Source organism: Molothrus ater, chromosome 25 (assembly GCF_012460135.2).
Source record: "Molothrus ater isolate BHLD 08-10-18 breed brown headed cowbird chromosome 25, BPBGC_Mater_1.1, whole genome shotgun sequence".
Classification (NCBI taxonomy): Eukaryota; Metazoa; Chordata; class Aves; order Passeriformes; family Icteridae; genus Molothrus; species Molothrus ater.
In genome coordinates this window covers 4925590-4942432 of record NC_050502.2, presented here as the reverse complement: position 1 = coordinate 4942432, position 16843 = coordinate 4925590, and the positions used below count along the sequence as shown (strand labels likewise).

The 16843-nt window shown below is 55.2% G+C and overlaps 1 protein-coding gene across 1 annotated transcript in view; it reads right to left on the bottom strand.

The window, feature by feature from the left end:
- The window catches only part of LOC118696178 (polymeric immunoglobulin receptor-like), a 116431-nt gene that overhangs the window by 1096 nt on the left and 98492 nt on the right, over positions 1 to 16843 (bottom strand). The window contains exons 2-7 of the mRNA XM_054517313.1: positions 4254 to 4598; positions 3683 to 3964; positions 2844 to 3170; positions 1998 to 2055; positions 1087 to 1202; positions 74 to 123 (exon numbers count right to left, since the gene is read on the bottom strand). Coding sequence (XP_054373288.1) covers positions 74 to 123; positions 1087 to 1202; positions 1998 to 2055; positions 2844 to 3170; positions 3683 to 3964; positions 4254 to 4598 — 1178 coding nt within the window. The remainder of the gene's footprint in view (positions 1 to 73; positions 124 to 1086; positions 1203 to 1997; positions 2056 to 2843; positions 3171 to 3682; positions 3965 to 4253; positions 4599 to 16843) is intronic.

Sequence of the window (16843 nt, the reverse complement as noted above, 5' to 3'; positions counted from 1 at the left end):
CAGGTCTGACAGTTCCTCCCAGGTTGCTGGTCAGGGGTTTGGCACCACGGGGGAAATGTTTCATTTTCCTTACCTGTGCTGTGCCCTCTGCTCTGTCACTGGTGTCCTCTGCTTCTCTGATACCTTTAGAGAATGAGGCAAAATCAGAGGGTTTAGATGTGGAGAAATCCATGAAAAGCTCTGCCTGAGGAGGTTTGGGAGGGCTCAGTGATGGGATGTGCCTCTGCCCTGGGCCTGGGGAACACTTTTTGCTCTCTTTACTGCTCCTCTAAGGTGTTTGCACCTCTGGAGGAACCTGGGTTTGATTCATTCAGAGGGGAGGCAGGGAGGAGCCTGCCTTGAGACCTTCAACCTGACTGCTGAAGATTGCAATGCAAGATGTTTTCAGTTGCCATCTGTAGGGCAGATTACCTTTGTCAAGTGGGCAGTTTGCCTTATCTCTCTCTTTGAGTGACCACAATCACTCCTCCCTCGGGAGGGGACACTGCTGATAACAGCTATGGAATGTCCCTGCATGGCTGATAAGAGCTACAGCATCCCATTGGCAGATGTGAGCCCAGGGGGAGGAGCCAAGCATTCCTACCTGGATATAATCTGGAGATTCTGGAACACCAGCACAGCTTCTGCACTGGATTGCCCAGAGGAACAGCAGCTGCCTCTCCTTGCCCTGGATCTTCAGAGGCAGAATCCATCCTTCTCTACAGATCCCCCTTGCTCCAGCACTGTCACTGTCAGTGTCAGGATCCCTGACACTGCAGGAGGGCTGAGCCACAATTCCAATGGTTCTGCTGCCACCACCCTGACCCACAGGGTGTCAGGCCGGGTTCTGACTCTGTCAGTGTTGTTCCAGTTTACTGCATTGTTTATTTAATCCTGTTTTTTTTCCTTTCCCTATTAAAGAACTGTCATTTCCTGCTCCCATATTTCTGCCTGAGAGCCCCTTAATTTAAAATTTATAGCAACTGGGAGGGGTGGGGAGGGTTCACATCCTCCATTTCAGGGGAGGCTCCTGCCTGGCTTTCCAAACCCAGACACTGACCTTGCCAGGGCCCTGAGCTCACCTGGGGCACTCCCAGCCCCACGTACCTGTTCTCAGGAGCAGCCTGTAGTACCTGACAGCCAGGGCTGTGGAGGTGAGCAGGGCCAGGAGCAGCAGGAAGAGCAGCACCACGGACAGGATGAGGAAGGTGTTCCCACTGCAGCTGGAGGAGAGGAAGGCAGTCACCAGGGTGGGATGGTTTAACAGCCCATCACCAAACAGGGACCAAAAGAGGGACAGGGACAGGGACAGGTTTTATGTGCTCAGTTGGAAGGAGGGTCTGGTTCTCCTGCAAGAGAGATCCTGCAGGGTCCTCCCTCTGTGAGCCTGGGCAAGTCCCTGCTGATTCAGAAAAAAGAGGCACTGGGGACCTTCCCTGGTTCCTGATTCTTGATTTTTCTACTTGGCTGTACCTCCTGAGCTTTTCCTAAACCATTCTCCAGGCTTTAGAAACAAGCCCCTGTTCAGAGCTCCAAGCACAACTCCAGGCTCTCTGGAGCAGGGATGGTTCTGCTCTTAGGTGCTGCTGTAGCACTGATGACAGCAGATGTACAAAGGGAGAAAAATCCTTCACATTTAACTGGTGAATGGAATAAGAGCAGCCAGGGACTGAAATTGTTAAATCATTTAACAATCCCATTGCTAAGTACTCAGACAGGAGGGAGCAAAGTCGAGGCTGAGGGGCAGAATTTGGGGATTCTGTTCATGTGAAGTGCAGAAGAGAGAAGAGAAAGAAGCAGAGAGGCATCTGCAGAAGGCTCTGGCACGATTTTACCAATCTGCCTCTTTGGAATTAGGGTTAGGGCAGCTGGAGGAGGAGAGGCCACCTTTGGTGAGGATCCTGTCATATCCAATTCCTCTAAGGCAGGAGGCAGAGTGCCCAGGGCCTGCCTGCCCCAGGTGTACAACGTGAGTAACCTGTGAGTGGCTCAGGCTCAGAGATTCATTTAGGCCTTACCTGTCACCCAAAAGAGTTTCTTGGTTTTCAGAGTCTGGAAAACCTCCTCGACGCAACGCTGCAAGGACAGACATGAGGAGAGGAATGGTCACTGTGGGGCTGCTCTGCATTCAGCAGTGAAACCTCTGCCCCTGCATTCCCATGGCCCTGATCCCCTGAGCTTGTCCAGAGCATCCCAATGTCCCCTCTCATCATCTGCACTGCTTTGTTCTTGGTGCTGCAGGAGCCATGGTGCTGCCTGGTGCTGCCCTGCCATGACCAGGGCCCTCACTGCCTTCCCTTACCATTAAAACATTGTCTGAAAGAGAACCCACAAGTCACAGATCTGTAAAATCCCAGTCTAAAGTTGTTCCCTTGATAACCCAAGGGAAGGTCTTTGAAAGCCAAAGGATGAATCACTCTAAAGGGGCTATAAAGTCATTCTAAAGAACTGATCCAAACCCTCAATCAGAGCCGACTCCTTTCCTTCACCATGCCCTTAAAGCTTCTCCAGCAGAGGGAAACCCCAGGAGCAGCCCCTGTTATGGGGGGAAGCTCCATCCCAGCACCACCAGAGCTCCTGCAGGCCTGGACTTGTCCCCACGTGCCCAGCTGCAGCACCCAGGCAGCCAAAAGTGTCTGTGGGGTCAAACACCACACACCCAGGCAGGCAAAAGTGTCTGTGGGGTGAAACACCACACACCCAGCCAGCCAAAAGTGTCTGTGGGGTGAAACACCACACACCCAGGCAGCCAAAAGTGTCTGTGGGGTGAAACACCACAGTGGCCGCTGTTTGGTTCAGCAGCAAGGCCAGACAAACTCAGGCACGTCCTGTCCAGCTAGATTGGTAAAAATACCAATACTCACCCTTGGAAACGTTGAGTGTGATCTCCTCCATGCAGAGCAGCCCGGAGCCATCCTGGAGTGCACACCAGTACACACCCGAGTCCTGCACCTGCAGCTGCTCCATGGTGATGGTCACAATGCCCTGCTGGATGTCATCCTGGATCCTGACACCTTCCTGAGCTGTGCTGTTGGCTGCTGGGGACTCTGGCCTGGTGGTGACCAGCACGTTGCACGTTTTGCCCTCTTCCCTTTTGCACCAGGCTTTGGTGACAGTGCTGTAGTCTGCGATCTTGTAGTGACACTTGACAGTGATGTTGCCTGACTCCTTGGCTGTGAGCCTCTGGGTCCCTGCAAAACACCCAGGATGTCTGCTGAGCCCCCAAAGGGGGATCCCACAGCACTGCAATACCTCTGGGTCCCTGCAAAACAGAGAACATGGCAGGAACTCACAGGGACACAGAGAACATGGCAGGAACTCATAGGGACACAGAGAACATGGCAGGTACTCATAGAGACACAGAGAACATGGCAGGTACTCATAGAGAACATGGCAGGTACTCACAGGGACACAGAGAACATGGCAGGTACTCATAGAGAACATGGCAGGAACTCACAGGGACACAGAGAACATGGCAGGTACTCATAGAGACACAGAGAACATGGCAGGTACTCATAGAGAACATGGCAGGTACTCACAGGGACACAGAGAACATGGCAGGTACTCATAGAGACACAGAGAACATGGCAGGTACTCATAGAGAACATGGCAGGAACTCACAGGGACACAGAGAACATGGCAGGTACTCATAGAGAACATGGCAGGTACTCATAGGGACACAGAGAACATGGCAGGTACTCACTCTTGAACACAGAGAGCACGACCTCCATTTTCCGAGTGCGCCTGGAGTCCAGCGCACACCAGTACACACCAGAGTCCCGGATCTGCAGGTTCCTCATGGTGACAAGAGCCCCTTGAGCATTATGCTCCATGGATGCTCTGTCTTGCAGGGATTTCATTTTACTCTGTTTTGAAAATGTTTGTCTGCTCACCACGACTTTGCAGTCAGTCTGTCCTCGGCACCAGGCATCGCTGCCCTCCGGGCACTGCACTGTCAGGGTGTCCAGCTCCCACTGGAGCAGCTCTGTGAAACACCAAAATGGCACTGCCCAGTCAGTGCTGGGCACAGGGGCACCGGGGACACATCATGCCCTGGGGCAACTCCCTCAGGAGGTGGGGCAGGAGGTGGGAGCCAGCAGGACCAGGCAGGGCTGTGGGGCTCCTTCTCTCCCTGTGCGGGAGGGAAAGCAGGGAGCGAGGCTGGGGGGATCAGGGGAAGCTGCTCAGCTGTGGAGGAGAGGGGGGCAGAGCAGGGGAAGGAGTGATGTTGCTTCCTGACAAGGCTTGGCTTTGGGTGGGGTGCAGGTACTCACCCCTGAAAACCATCAGTGAGATTGTCTTTAGCTTTTCATAGCCGTAGCTGCAGCTGTAGTAAGCAGCACAGAAATATGTGCCTGAGTCCTCTGCCTTGAGGCCAGTCATGGTGACAGAAACAGTCTTATTAGCTTTGTTATCCTTTATTTTAATTCTCCCATCCTGGGATTGTTTGGTTTCTTCATATGAGCGTACATACAGGACTTCTTGATTTCCTCTGTTTCCCCGGGAGAGGCACCAGTATTTTATCTGCTGGCCAGTAGTCGATGCTGCATAAGGACACTGGATGTGCAGAGTGTCCCCTTCCCGTCGTCTCTGGGCTTCTGGGGCTTGGCCGTGGAGACCTGGAAGGATCAGATGTGGTGAGGGAGAGGGGAGCTGATCACAGAACCACAGAATTGCAGCACGACAGAATCGCAGAATCAACAGGGCTGGAAAAGACCTTTGAGATCACCGAGCCCAACCCATGTCCTAACACCACCCTGCCACCCAGACCATGGCACTCAGTGCCACATCCAGTCTGCTCTTGAACACCTGCAGGGGTGGTGACTCCAGCAGCTCCCTGGGCAGCCCTTTCCCTTCCCCATCACCCTTTCTGTGAAGGTGCAGAGCTGCCCACAACCCTCCGGGCACACAGGGAAACTCTGCCTCCAACCTTCCCCCATGGACCCTGGTGGCTGGAAGGACTCCAGAACCCCAGATCCCTTCCCCACGCTGAATTCACCTGCTTGGAAATGGGAAGGGCAGCGTTGAGATTTGAGCTGGGGATTAAATCTCACAGGGTGCTCGAGGTGCTGGCCACGTGTGGCACAGTGGCTGCAGCTGTCCCCTCGTCCCTGCAGGCCAATGGGGACCATGCCCTGCCCACAGCACCCCAGGGCCAGGGGCTCTGTGTGGGATGCTGGGGAGGAGCAGAGGGAAGCAGGCAGGGCAGGGAAGCAGCTCTCCCCTGCCACATGCCCAGCCTTGCCAGGGCTGTGAGGCTGTGCTGGCTCTGGGCACTCTCTGTGCCCTCTGCTGAGGGACTGGCACTGCCCTGGACACGGCCCTGTGTCACAGACATCTTTTATGAAAAATCCTTTCCTTAGGATTTTTCCTCCTGAGAAGCTGAGAGGCCTCAGGAACAAAGTGTAAACCATGGTTATCTGCTGCTGTGGAATGCAACAGGTGCATCTGGGATTGGGCTCATGTGGTTGTTTCTAATTAATGGCCAATCACAGCCCAGCTGGCTCGGACTCTGGTCAGTCACAAGATTTTATTATCATTCCATTTCTTTTCCTTTGCTTGCCAGCCTTCTGATGAAATCCTTTCTTCTATTCTTTTCGTATAGTTTTAATAGAATATATATCAAAAAATAATAAATCAGCCTCCTGAAACATGGAGTCAGATCCTCATCTCTTCCCTCATCCTCAGATCCCTGTGAGCACGGTCACTGCCCTGACCCAGGGCTGCCCTAGAGGAGCTGAGCAGGGACAGAGTGGTGGGAAAGGCTTGGCTGGGAGAGGCTCTGTGCTCCCAGCATGGACCATCCTGGAAACCTGGAGGAGCCAGGTGCTGGGGAAGATGAAACAGGAAAGCCTTATCAATATGATTGTCTGGCAAAAGATTTTAAGAATACAGAAACTATAAAGGAGATTGAAATGAAAGCAAGCTCTGAGATCCCTCAGTTACTGAACAACTGGAAAACAATGGTGTGGCCACTGATTGTGATCCCCTTTTGATGGAACAACACCCTCTGCTTGCAGACAGGCCCAAGGCTCAGAGCAGACCCTGCCAGCTTGGCAGAAGGGGCCCAAAGAGGAGTTTTTAGGGTTTAAAATGTAACACAGGATGGTAATGTAATGATTCTTATAGGCTGTATGGAAATGCTATAGGATTTGTATCTTGTACTAGATTGGTCAGTGAGAATTAGAATATTCAACACAGAAGAAGATTTATTGTATTGGAACAGGAACTTTGCCTTTTAGCTCTTGCCTCTCTTACTCTCTTACTTTTTTTACTCTCTTATGCTTTGGCTCTCTTGCCTTTTTACTCTCTCAGCCTCTCATCCTCTCTCCCCCTCTCTTCTCTCAGTCCTGCTCTGAGCTGTGCCTGGCAGCTCCCAGCAGGGCCCTGCACTTGGCCCTTTGCAATAAACCCCAAGCTCCAAAAGGCCCCTGCACTTGGCCCTTTGCAATAAACCCCAAGCTCCAAAAGGCCCCTGCACTTGGCCCTTTGCAATAAACCCCAAGCTCCAAAAGGCCCCTGCACTTGGCCCTTTGCAATAAACCCCAAGTTCCAAGCCCTGCCTTCAGAGATCTCTCATCTCCATCCATCCTGACCGTGCTACCCCCCTGATGCTCCTACAGCCAGGGAGCTGGGGCTGCCCTTCCCTGCCACCCGCAGCTCAGCTCAGAGCCTGGTGCTGACGTTGGAGGAGCTCCCAGGGCAGCAGGAAGGAGGTGGGGAAGGTTCTCCCTGTCCCCAGGGACGCCCCGAGCCCTTCTCCTACCTGGGAAGCAGAGTGGCAGCAGGAACAGGGCTCTCAGCTCCATGGCCACGCTCAGGCCCGGGGAAGGGGCATCACTGGGGGCTGCCCAGCGTGTGCTGTGCCAGCCTGGGTGCCCCTGGCCTCTCCTGCCTGGCAGTGACACAGCTGGGGGGGAAGTGCTGAGTTCTCGCTCTTGCCTCAAGCGGAAACACCTCCCCATGTTTTTGTTACAAAATTAATATGACAGCAATCTCGGGGTGCTTTTGGGGAAGTGCCTGAGCCCAGAGCACAACCTCTCCTCTGTGAAACACCAACATGGCACTGCCCAGTCAGTGCTGGGCACAGGGGCACCGGGGGGCACCACCTCTCCTGGTGCCAAAGGCTGTTGCTGCTCTCGCCTGGCCGGTGGCATTGGTTTTGTCACCCTCCTGTACCCCCAAGCCTGTGGTGAGGTCGACCCACCTGGCTCCTCTTCCTCCCTGGCTGGTGGGAGAGAAATGTCCCGGGGTTTGAAATTTGAAATTCCAAATGTGGAGTTTGAATGTCACATGAATTTCCTGCGGCTGATTCTGCACCCAGGTGCTTTGCAGTCAGCCAGGGCTAACGGGGGGAATGGGGAATGGCTTCTCTCCCTCCTTTCCCCCAGCCTCTCTGAGGAACTCTGCAAACCCACACAAAGCTCCTGTGCAATCCTGCAGGTGAGCCCTGGAGCCGCTGTGTGTGCACCCCACAACCACAGTCCCCTCTGGTGGCAGCTGCCCCAGCTCTGAGGGGCTCCCTCGTGATCTCCCACAGCTGCTTCTGTCCCAAACAGCTGTTTTGGGAAGCAGGAGCAGTGTCAGGGCTTATCTGCCTCGAGGCCACACTTCCCTGGATATAGGAGCGATGGGGGTGGGATGGTTGGGATGGATGGAGGTGAGAGATCTCCAAAGCCAGGGCTTAGGATTTGGGGTTGATTGCAAAGGGCCTGGGGCAGGGCCCTGCTGGGAGCTGCCAGGCACAGCTCAGAGCAGGCCTGAGAGAAGAGAGGGGCAGAGAGGATGAGAGAGTAAAAGGGGTAAGAGAGCGAGGTTCCTGTTCCAATACCATAAATCTTCTTCTGTGTTGAATATTCTAATTCTCACTGACCAATCTAGTACAAGATACAAATCCTATAGCATTTCCATACAGCCTATAAGAATCATTACATTACCACTGTGTTACATTATAAACCCTAAAAACTCCTCTTTGGGCCCCTTCTGCCAAGCTGGCAGGGTCTGCTCTGACCCTTGGGCCTGTCTGCAAGCAGAGGGTGTTGTTCCATCAAAAGGGGATCACAATCAGTGGCCACACCATTGTTTTCCAGTTGTTCAGTAACTGAGGGATCTCAAAGCTTGCTTTCACTTCAATCTCACTTAGAGTTTCTATATTCTCAAAATATTAGAATACAGCAACTATATTAGTTTCTATATTCTCAAACTCTTTGGCCAAACAATCATATTGATAAAGCTTTCCTGTTTCACCTTCCCCAACACCAGGCCCTTCTCTTTCTGGGTGCTGTAAGGATGCTGGAGAAGGATGCTAGACAAGGCCTGTGCTTTTCCCTGCTCCCAGACACCCTGTGCTCCCACACTGGGAATTGTGTCCCTCATCAGCAGGGCCTGGCTGAGCCTTTCTGCCTCCCCTTCACCTCCCTGTGTCCTTCCCTGCCCTTGAAGGAGGAGCAGGAGCTGCTGTGCCAGCACGGCGTCCCCTGGGCCGGTACCTGCCCCGCTCCAGCAGAGCAGCACACTCAGCCTCCACTGACACCCCAGCTGCAAAGAATTTCCAATTATATGAATAAGCAGCTTATTAACAATACATTCTGGCTAATCATTTTGTGCTAGATATCTCTGCATTGTCTTGTCCCCAAATCCCTCTCTCATCAGGCACTTGATGCTCGGTAACGAGAAGGGGGAACACGCTCGGGCTCTGCTGAACAAATCCCAGGAGGCTGCAATTAGTTCAGTTCCTGCAACTGGTTGCCTCCAAACTGAGCCAAGAGCTGCTCCTCAGCCCTTCCCACGGTGTTTGCAGCATCCATGGGAGGTCCTGCCCCATGGGAGAGGCTCTGTGGGGCAGGACAGGTCGTGAGGAGATGCCCATCCAGGGCCTGGCTTCTTGGAGCAGCAGGAATGTAATGAAGTTGGGCCTTTTGCTGCATCTCTGGCAGAGGATCAATGTGGTTTTAATTATAGACTCCCAGGGAAGAAGATGAATGTTGTCTCAGGAGGTCACTTCAGCCAGCCCAGTGACACAGCAGGATCAGGCCTGCCCATGGCATTTCTAAAGATCTTTTTAAGCAGCTGAGGTTGCAGCATTTTCCTGTTCCAGTGAGGCACCAGCCCCATCTGAACACTCCTCCCAGCTCTGTCTGTCCCTGCTCTCTGCTGCCTTGCTCCACTTCAATGCCTTTGTACCCACTGTGACCCCAGAGATCAGATCATCCCCATTCCCATTCTCCCCTCAGTCCTTCCACTCCAGACTGACTCCAGACAGTTGCATCCTAAACATTTTGATTTTCCCTCCTCAGCTGTGCTCCCGACAACTCAGATCATTTTCTCCCCCTTTCTCTGAACTCTGTTATCAATCCACCTCTTCCCTGTCTTCTTGGATTCCCCAAAGCTCCTTTGGAGCTTGAGGATGGAGCCATCCCCTCTCTGCTGCCTTCCAGCAAACCCCGGAACTGCAGCTGATTGACTCTGGCTGCTGTCACACCCACAGCAGCTTCTCTGGGTTAGACTTTTCTGAAAATATCGGGGATTTGGGGTTTTGGGGGGTTTTTTTGGGTTTTCGGAGCAGAGGGGGCTGCAGTGGCGGAGCGGGGCCGCCAGGGGGCGGGGGAGGCTCAGGAATGAGCCCCGGTGACACCCGCGAGTGCCCCGGGCCGGGGACAGCACCGAGACCCCGGGGCCACCCTGGGACCCCCCGACACAGCCCCCAGTGCCACCCTGGGACCGCACCGAGACCCCAGTGCCACCCTGGGACTGCACCGAGACCCCGGGGCCACCCTGGGACCGCACCGAGACCCCAGTGCCACCCTGGGGCTGCACCGAGACCCCGGGGCCACCCTGGGACCCCCCCGACACAGCTCCCACTGCCACCCTGGGACCGCACCGAGACCCCGGGGCCACCCTGGGACCCCCCGACACAGCCCCCAGTGCCACCCTGCCATGGCAGAGACACCTCCCAGAGCCCCCACTGCCACCCTGGGGCCGCACCGAGACCCCAGTGCCACCCTGGGACTGCACCGAGACCCCGGGGCCACCCTGGGACCCCCCCGACACAGCCCCCAGTGCCACCTGGGAGCCCTGAAATAGCCCCCAGTGCCACCCTGGGACCACACCAAACCACCAGTGCCACCTGAAACCCTCGTCACAGCCCCCAGTGCCATCCTGGGACTGCACAGAGCCCCCAGTGCCACCCCCAGTGCCACCTGGGACCCCTGACAGAGCCCCCTGGGACCGCACCAAGCCCCCGGTGCCACCCCCAGTGCCACCATAGAACCCCCAACAGCACCCAGTGCCACCTGGGACCACACCAAGCCTCCAGTGCCACCCCCAGTGCCACCCTGGGACCCCTGCCACAGCCCCCAGTGCCACCCTGCCATGGTAGAGACACCTCCCAGAGTCCCCAGTGCCACCCTGGGACCCCTTCCACAGCCCCCAGTCCCTGAGCCACTTGTCCCTGTCACCTGCTCGCTGCAGGCAGGTCCCCAAACACGGCAGTTTGTCCCCTCCTGAGCCCGTCCTATCCACGCTGCAAGGTTTGGAGAGGAGGTGGACAGAAATCCCTGTGGGACATCAGAGCAGCTGTGGCTGCCCCATCCCTGGCAGTGCCCAAGGCCGGGTTGGACGGGGCTTGGAGCAGCCTGGGATGGTGGAAGGTGCCCCTGCCATGGCAGAGGGGGCGTCTTTCATATCCCTTCCAACCCAAACCATTCCTCAATTCAAAGATATTCTCACCTCACCTGCAGTGGGCTTTAAAAACGCTTCTCCCCCAAACTCTGAGCCGATTGCAGACTCAAGACCGGAGTGCTGAGCTGGTGGAGCCCACCAGGCCCTCCCTGGGACATAACCACGAGCTGCAGCAACACAGAGCAGCCCCTCACCCTCGCCCAGCTCCGCAGGGGCCGGGGGGAATCGACCCCAAACAAGCCTGGGAAAGGGGGATCATGGGATGAGGGAGACTCTCAGAATAAAGTGCTGCAAGATGGCTCAGGAAGGAGCAGAGGCAGCGAGAGGGGGAAGCTGGGACCCCCAGGCTGGGTGTGGAGGGGCTGCTGGACCCTGCTCAGGAGCTGGACACTGCTCAGGGCTCCTGAGGAGGAGGAGAGGCCCCACAGCAGCAGCTTAGTGAGGGGCCTGGTGTTTGGTCTGTTCCACATCAATGGGGCGTCCAGCTGTGGCTGAGGATGAAAGAGAGAGAGAGAGAGAGAGAGAGAGAGGATTAAAGGCTCCCAGGGTCTCCTCTAACCCGCCTCAGACTCGCCAAGAGGGCACTGTGAGGCTTCAGGAAGGCTTCTTCATATGGAAAATATTATGGGAGGGAGAGAAAGAGGAGGGGGAAGGGAGCAGGGAGAGAGGGAGACTCTGTCCAGAGAGTGCTGGGGGAGGACTGACCACTGAAAGGCTTTTGGAGCCACAGGAGAAAGTGCTGAGCTCTGCTGATGGGGCACAGGTGAGATGAGTTTGGGAGGCCTGGAGACAAGAGAGACACGGCTAGGGGAGAAAAAAGGATGAAAGTGGAGAACGGGAGCAAAAGGGAGGAAGAGAGGGGAGAGGTGGCAGGGAGGTGGTGAAAGGTGGGCTGGGGGCTGCAGGGGATGGCAGGCAGCTGGGGGCACCAGGTGGGAGCTCCTGCCTCTGCTCTGCTCCCAGGAATGTTCCAGGGATGGAGAATGGATTTCTCTGCTCCCTGCTATGGGGGCCAGGTGGGACCCCCCCCCCCCCTGCTGCTCTGCTCCCAGGAATGTTGCAGGGACGGGGAAGGAATTTCTCCCTGCACCGAGACATTCTGCACCGAGTTTCCAGCTCGGGGTTTCCTGTCAGAGGTGTGGAACCCTCCTGCCTCCGGGGCAGGATAACCCCGGGATGTTCCAGGGATGGGGAATGAAATTCTTCCTGCACTGAGACATTCTGCACCGAGCACCAGTGAGTTTCCAGCTCGGGGTTTCCTGTCAGAGGTGTGGAGCTCTCCTGCCTCCGGGGCAGGATAATCCCGGGAGTTAACACCCAGCCCTGCTTATGGCCAGGATGAGGGACCTTTCCTGCCTCCTGTTCTGGCTGCCGCCGTTTCCCTGCTTCAATTCCTGGGATTTTCTGCTCCCCCACGTGTGGCATTCCCGGCCTCTCCTCCCTCACCACTCCCACTGCTGAGAGCTCCCTGGCATCCCCAGGCTCCCACTCCATTCCCTCCTTGGTTTATCCTGAATGACCTTCCTCACCCTCATCTCCAGCACACAGGGCACTGGGGGAGGGCAGTCTGTCCTCCCCTCGCTGTCCTGCTGGTGCTCACACCAGGGTGGGTGCCCAGCACCCAAATCTGCAGCACCCTGCACATCAGGGCCAGGGATATTGGAAGATTTGGGCTGAAAAACACAGCTTTTCCACTTCCACACCCTGCCATGGGACACTTCCACCATCCCAGGCTGCTCCAGCCTGGCCTTGGACACTTCCAGGGATAGGGCAGCCATGGCTGCTCTGGGCATCCTGTGCCTCACCACCCTCACAAAGGGAAATGTCCAACCTGGCCTGGGTTGCTGTGTTCTTGGCCATCCCTGCAGCAGCTGAAGGCATTCCAGATGGTCCAGAAATTCAAAATGCAGAGCTGGGAGATGTGCCCTGACCCCCCAGTATGGACACACCTGCCAGGTGAGGGGATTCCTATGACCACTCCTCACAAAATGAGTGGATTTTAGCAGGAGAGAGAGATCACTTCTCCCTCCTCCCTAGAAAACACTTGTCAGTCTCTGCTCCAGGGTCTGAGGAATTTCAGATTAAAATCTCAAGTCAAGATCACAAAACCTCAAGTTTCAGATGAAAACCTCAAGTCTGAAGTGTCAGAGGAGCAGCCACCCCAAAAGCTCAGCTCTGATCCCTTTGGGCACTCAGCTGGGCCCCACCTTGGCTCCCTCGACTGAGTCCTTTCCACACTTCTCCTGCAGAGTTGGCAAAGCTTTTTGCCCCCTTCCCTCGCCCAGCAGGGCCCAAATCCCTTTGCCCCCAGTGTGGAAATGTGCCTTCCTGTCCCTCCCTTCCCTGCCTTCCTGGGCAGCCAGCGTGGATGCCGTGCTGCCTGTCTGAGCTGCTTAGTTCAGAATAATAAACAAATTCCTAAATGGAAGGATATTCTTTAAACCTGCCTTGTGCTGCCTGCCAGGGAATGCAGAGCCCACCTCCTGTCCCCCTGCAGCCCCGGCTCCAGGCTCTCCTGAAACCTGAGCTGCTTCTCTGTGGAGCTGCTCCGTGGCCTCTGCGTGCACCTTCCCCCCTGACCCCGTCTGGATTCTCCTGTCCTTTTCCTGACACGCTCCTGGTGAGCTCTTGGCTCACTGTGCCTGCCCTACAGCCGGGCACGGCGTGGGTTTACACCATGGAATCATGGAATCGTGGAATGGTTTGGGTTGGGGGGACCTTAAAGATCACCCAGTGCCACCCCCCTGCCATGGCAGAGACGCTTCCACCATCCCAGGGTGCTCCAAACCCTGCCCAGCCTGGCCTTGGACATTGCCAGGGATGGGGCAGCTGCAGTTCTCTGGGAATTCTGTGCCAGGGCCTGCCCACCCTCACAGGGAGCAACCCCTTCCCATTGTCCCATTGTCCTTTTCCCCATCAGAAATCCCTCTGCAGCACAGCCCTTCCTGATCTCACCTTTTCTCCCTCCCCACTCCTCTGTCTGCAGCTCCTCTGACACAGGGATGCCTTTCCCTTCCTTTTCCCTTCCTCCCCACGTTGCTCCTGGCACGTTTTGCTGAAATCTTTTCCCACCTTGTCCTGCTGGTTCCCCCTCCCAGCTCTCCCAGTTTCCCCCCTTTCCTTCTTTCTGGCCCATTTTCCTCACCCAGCACTCCCAGCCCTCAGGAAGCCGATGTCAGTTGGAGGCTGAGCAGTCCCTGGGACCCTCTGGCCCTGCCACACTTTTCAACCCACTTCTCATTTTTCTTCTTCTCCTCCTGTCATTTATTGTTTTCGGCTCTCCTCCTCCTCCTCCTCCTCAGCTCCTGCTGAAGGGATCTCATCCCCTGCCTCTTCCCTGTGTTTTCATCTGGAGAAACAGGGAAAAACCCATTTTGCTCTTTCCCCAGCTCCAATTCCCCTTCCACCCCCACAGCCTCCCACCTCCCCTCCCAGCCCTGGAACCTTTCCCTGGTAGTGTTGCTGTAACTGTTCAATTAAAGGAGCAATTACAAAATCAATCAAACCAAACCAGGGCTGAGCACTGAGGGGGGCCCATCTGGGGACAGGGACGGTGCCAGAGCCCTGCCCAGCCTGGGGCAGCTCCACTCAGTGTTGGGGACACCCAGGACAGGGTGGCACTGGCACCACCAGCCTCACACCCCCTGCAGAAAACCCTGGAAAAGCTGCTCCCCATGGTTTGGATCAGCCATTCTGTGATTTTAACAGGATAAATCCACACGTGGAAGGGTTTATCTGAGATTTCTTGGGGTTTCTCAGCTGATTCCCTTTCCCCTTTGGATGGGTGTTCCTGGAATCCCTGTGTCCCCTTTGTCACATGCTGTCCTCTCACCAGGTGACACTCACACTGTCCCTGTCTCCTTGGAGCTACATCCATGATCTTCACTGCTGGAATTCCCTCCCAACACCGGCAGCCCTCTTGGTGCTGTCACAGCCAGCCTGTCCCTGGCAGAGAGAGACAAATCCTTCCAAACTCATCCCAAAAAAGGCAAGATGAGCTGGAAAATGGGTTGGCTTAAGAGGAAGTTGTACAAAGCAGATGAGTTTGGGTTCATCTGTGGGCAGAATCCTGGCAGCTTTCCACAAGGAATTCAGCTTTGGCACAAGGATTTTTCCAAGGTCCTGCTTCTGGTGGCACCAGGGAAAGCCCCATCACCACCTGGAAAGGCTGAGGCAAAGCAAGGAGAATTTGGGATGGAAAGGATGGGAAAGGCTTTGTTGTCTTCTTGGGAAGACATCCATGAAAGGAAGAGCTCCTGGAAGCCTTGGGATGACCCATCAGGAGCACACCTTGGTGTCACTGCTGGGTTCTGGGCCAGCTCCTCAGGGAACACCCCTCTGATGGAAGGGGGCAGCTTTCCACAAGGAATTCAGGAGCTTTCCACAAGGATTTTAGGAGCTTTCCACAAGGATTTTAGCTTTGGCACAAGGATTTTTCCAAGGAGATCCAGATCCTGCTCCTGGTGGCACCAGGGAAAGCCCCATCACCACCCCATCCTTTCCATCCCAAATTCTCCTCAGCTGAGGGCAGACTGAGGAGAATTTGGGATGGAAAGGATGGGAAAGGCTTTGTTGTTTTCTTGGGGAGACATCCATGAGAGGAAGAGCTCCTGGAAGCCTTGGGATGACCCATCAGGAGCACACCTTGGTCTCACTGCTGGGTTCTGGCAAGACCCCTCTGATGGAAGGGAATCAGGACTGGAGCCATTTAACGAGGAGCTGTGATCCCAGACTCGGCCCTGGTTGTGCACAGTCAGAGAAGCAGCATCCCAAAGGTTCATCATTCCCTTCAGAGCAGGAATCTGGCAGCATTCCTGGGGCAGGAGTCCAGTTTGGCTCTCATTCTCAATGAGCAATCCCAAAAGCCCTGTCACCCTGCAGGTCCCAGGCACTCAGAGCTGTGACACTTCCCAGTGTGGCACCAGGGACAAATCCATTTGCCAGGATGCTTTAAGGAGCTCCCCATCCCTGTTTTTTGGGTTTTTTTTTTTCAGTTTGGTCACCCCCAGCTCAGAGGTTGATATCTATTAAATATTGGAGATAAGCACACAACTTCCCCCCGTTCCCAAGCTCCCATATCTGACATTTTTGCTGCTGCAAAACTCCTTGATTTCCCCGCCCACCTGGAAACACAGGATGAGGAGGGCTGGAAAGGCAGGAATTTGGCACAGGGGTGGGTTGATTTTCCTGCCCCTTATCAGCCTGGTGCCAGGTTATCTTGGATTGTGCTGATACCATTCAGGGTGGATTTACTGGGTGTGCCCAAGGCCTTGGTGTTTGGATAAATCCAAGGAAATCAGGGGCTGTTTCCAAGCTCTTTAAAGCCTGAAACGTCAGCCCAGCTGTGCAGGTGATACAAGTCTGCAGGTGCTGCTGGATTGGGACTATTTGATCATCAATAATTTGGGAAATTCCCCAAGGTTTTGTCCTTTGGCTCTAAAAGTCCTAAATCAGTTTTAGTTTGTGACTTTCACACAGCCTTTGGTTGGAAGGATCAGCTGAGAGCCTGGAGGAGATTCCCAATTTTTCCTGGTGGGTTTGGGGGCCTGGGAGAGGAACCATGATGGGAATGACCTCCCAAGCCAGGTGGGACAGGGAGGGATGTTATTTCACCAGCCTTTTGTCCCAAAGCCACCAATCTGTCACCCATCCATCAAGGCATGGCTGGGAAGGAGCAGATCCCAGTTTAGGAGGGAGGAAAACCCACCTGGCTCCTTGGACAAGCAGCAGATGAAGACTCCAAAAACTCTGCTGGGCTGAGAGATCCCAGTTCCAATTCCCAGTTTGCTGGGGTGGGGTGGAGGTGAATAATGGACCTGGACCTGCTCCCACTTGGTTTCTGTCAGGTGGGAAATCACAGACCTGTGGGAATCCACGCCTGACCTGTGGGGGTCTCACTCCTGACCTGCAGCAGGATGAATAATGGGAATTTTTTTTACAGTGAGGCCGTGGCACAGGTTACCCATGGAAGCTGTGGCTGCCCCTGGATCCCTGGAAGTGCCCAAGGCCAGGTTGGAGCAGCCTGGAATGGTGGAAGTGTCCCTGCTCATGGCAGGGGCGGGGGGATAAAATGATTTTTAACCCAACCCAACCCAACCCAACCCATCTTGTGACTCCACAAACACCCAAATCCTGCACTCCCAGATGCCAGCCTGGCATTCCTGCAGCTCCCAGGCTCTGCTGC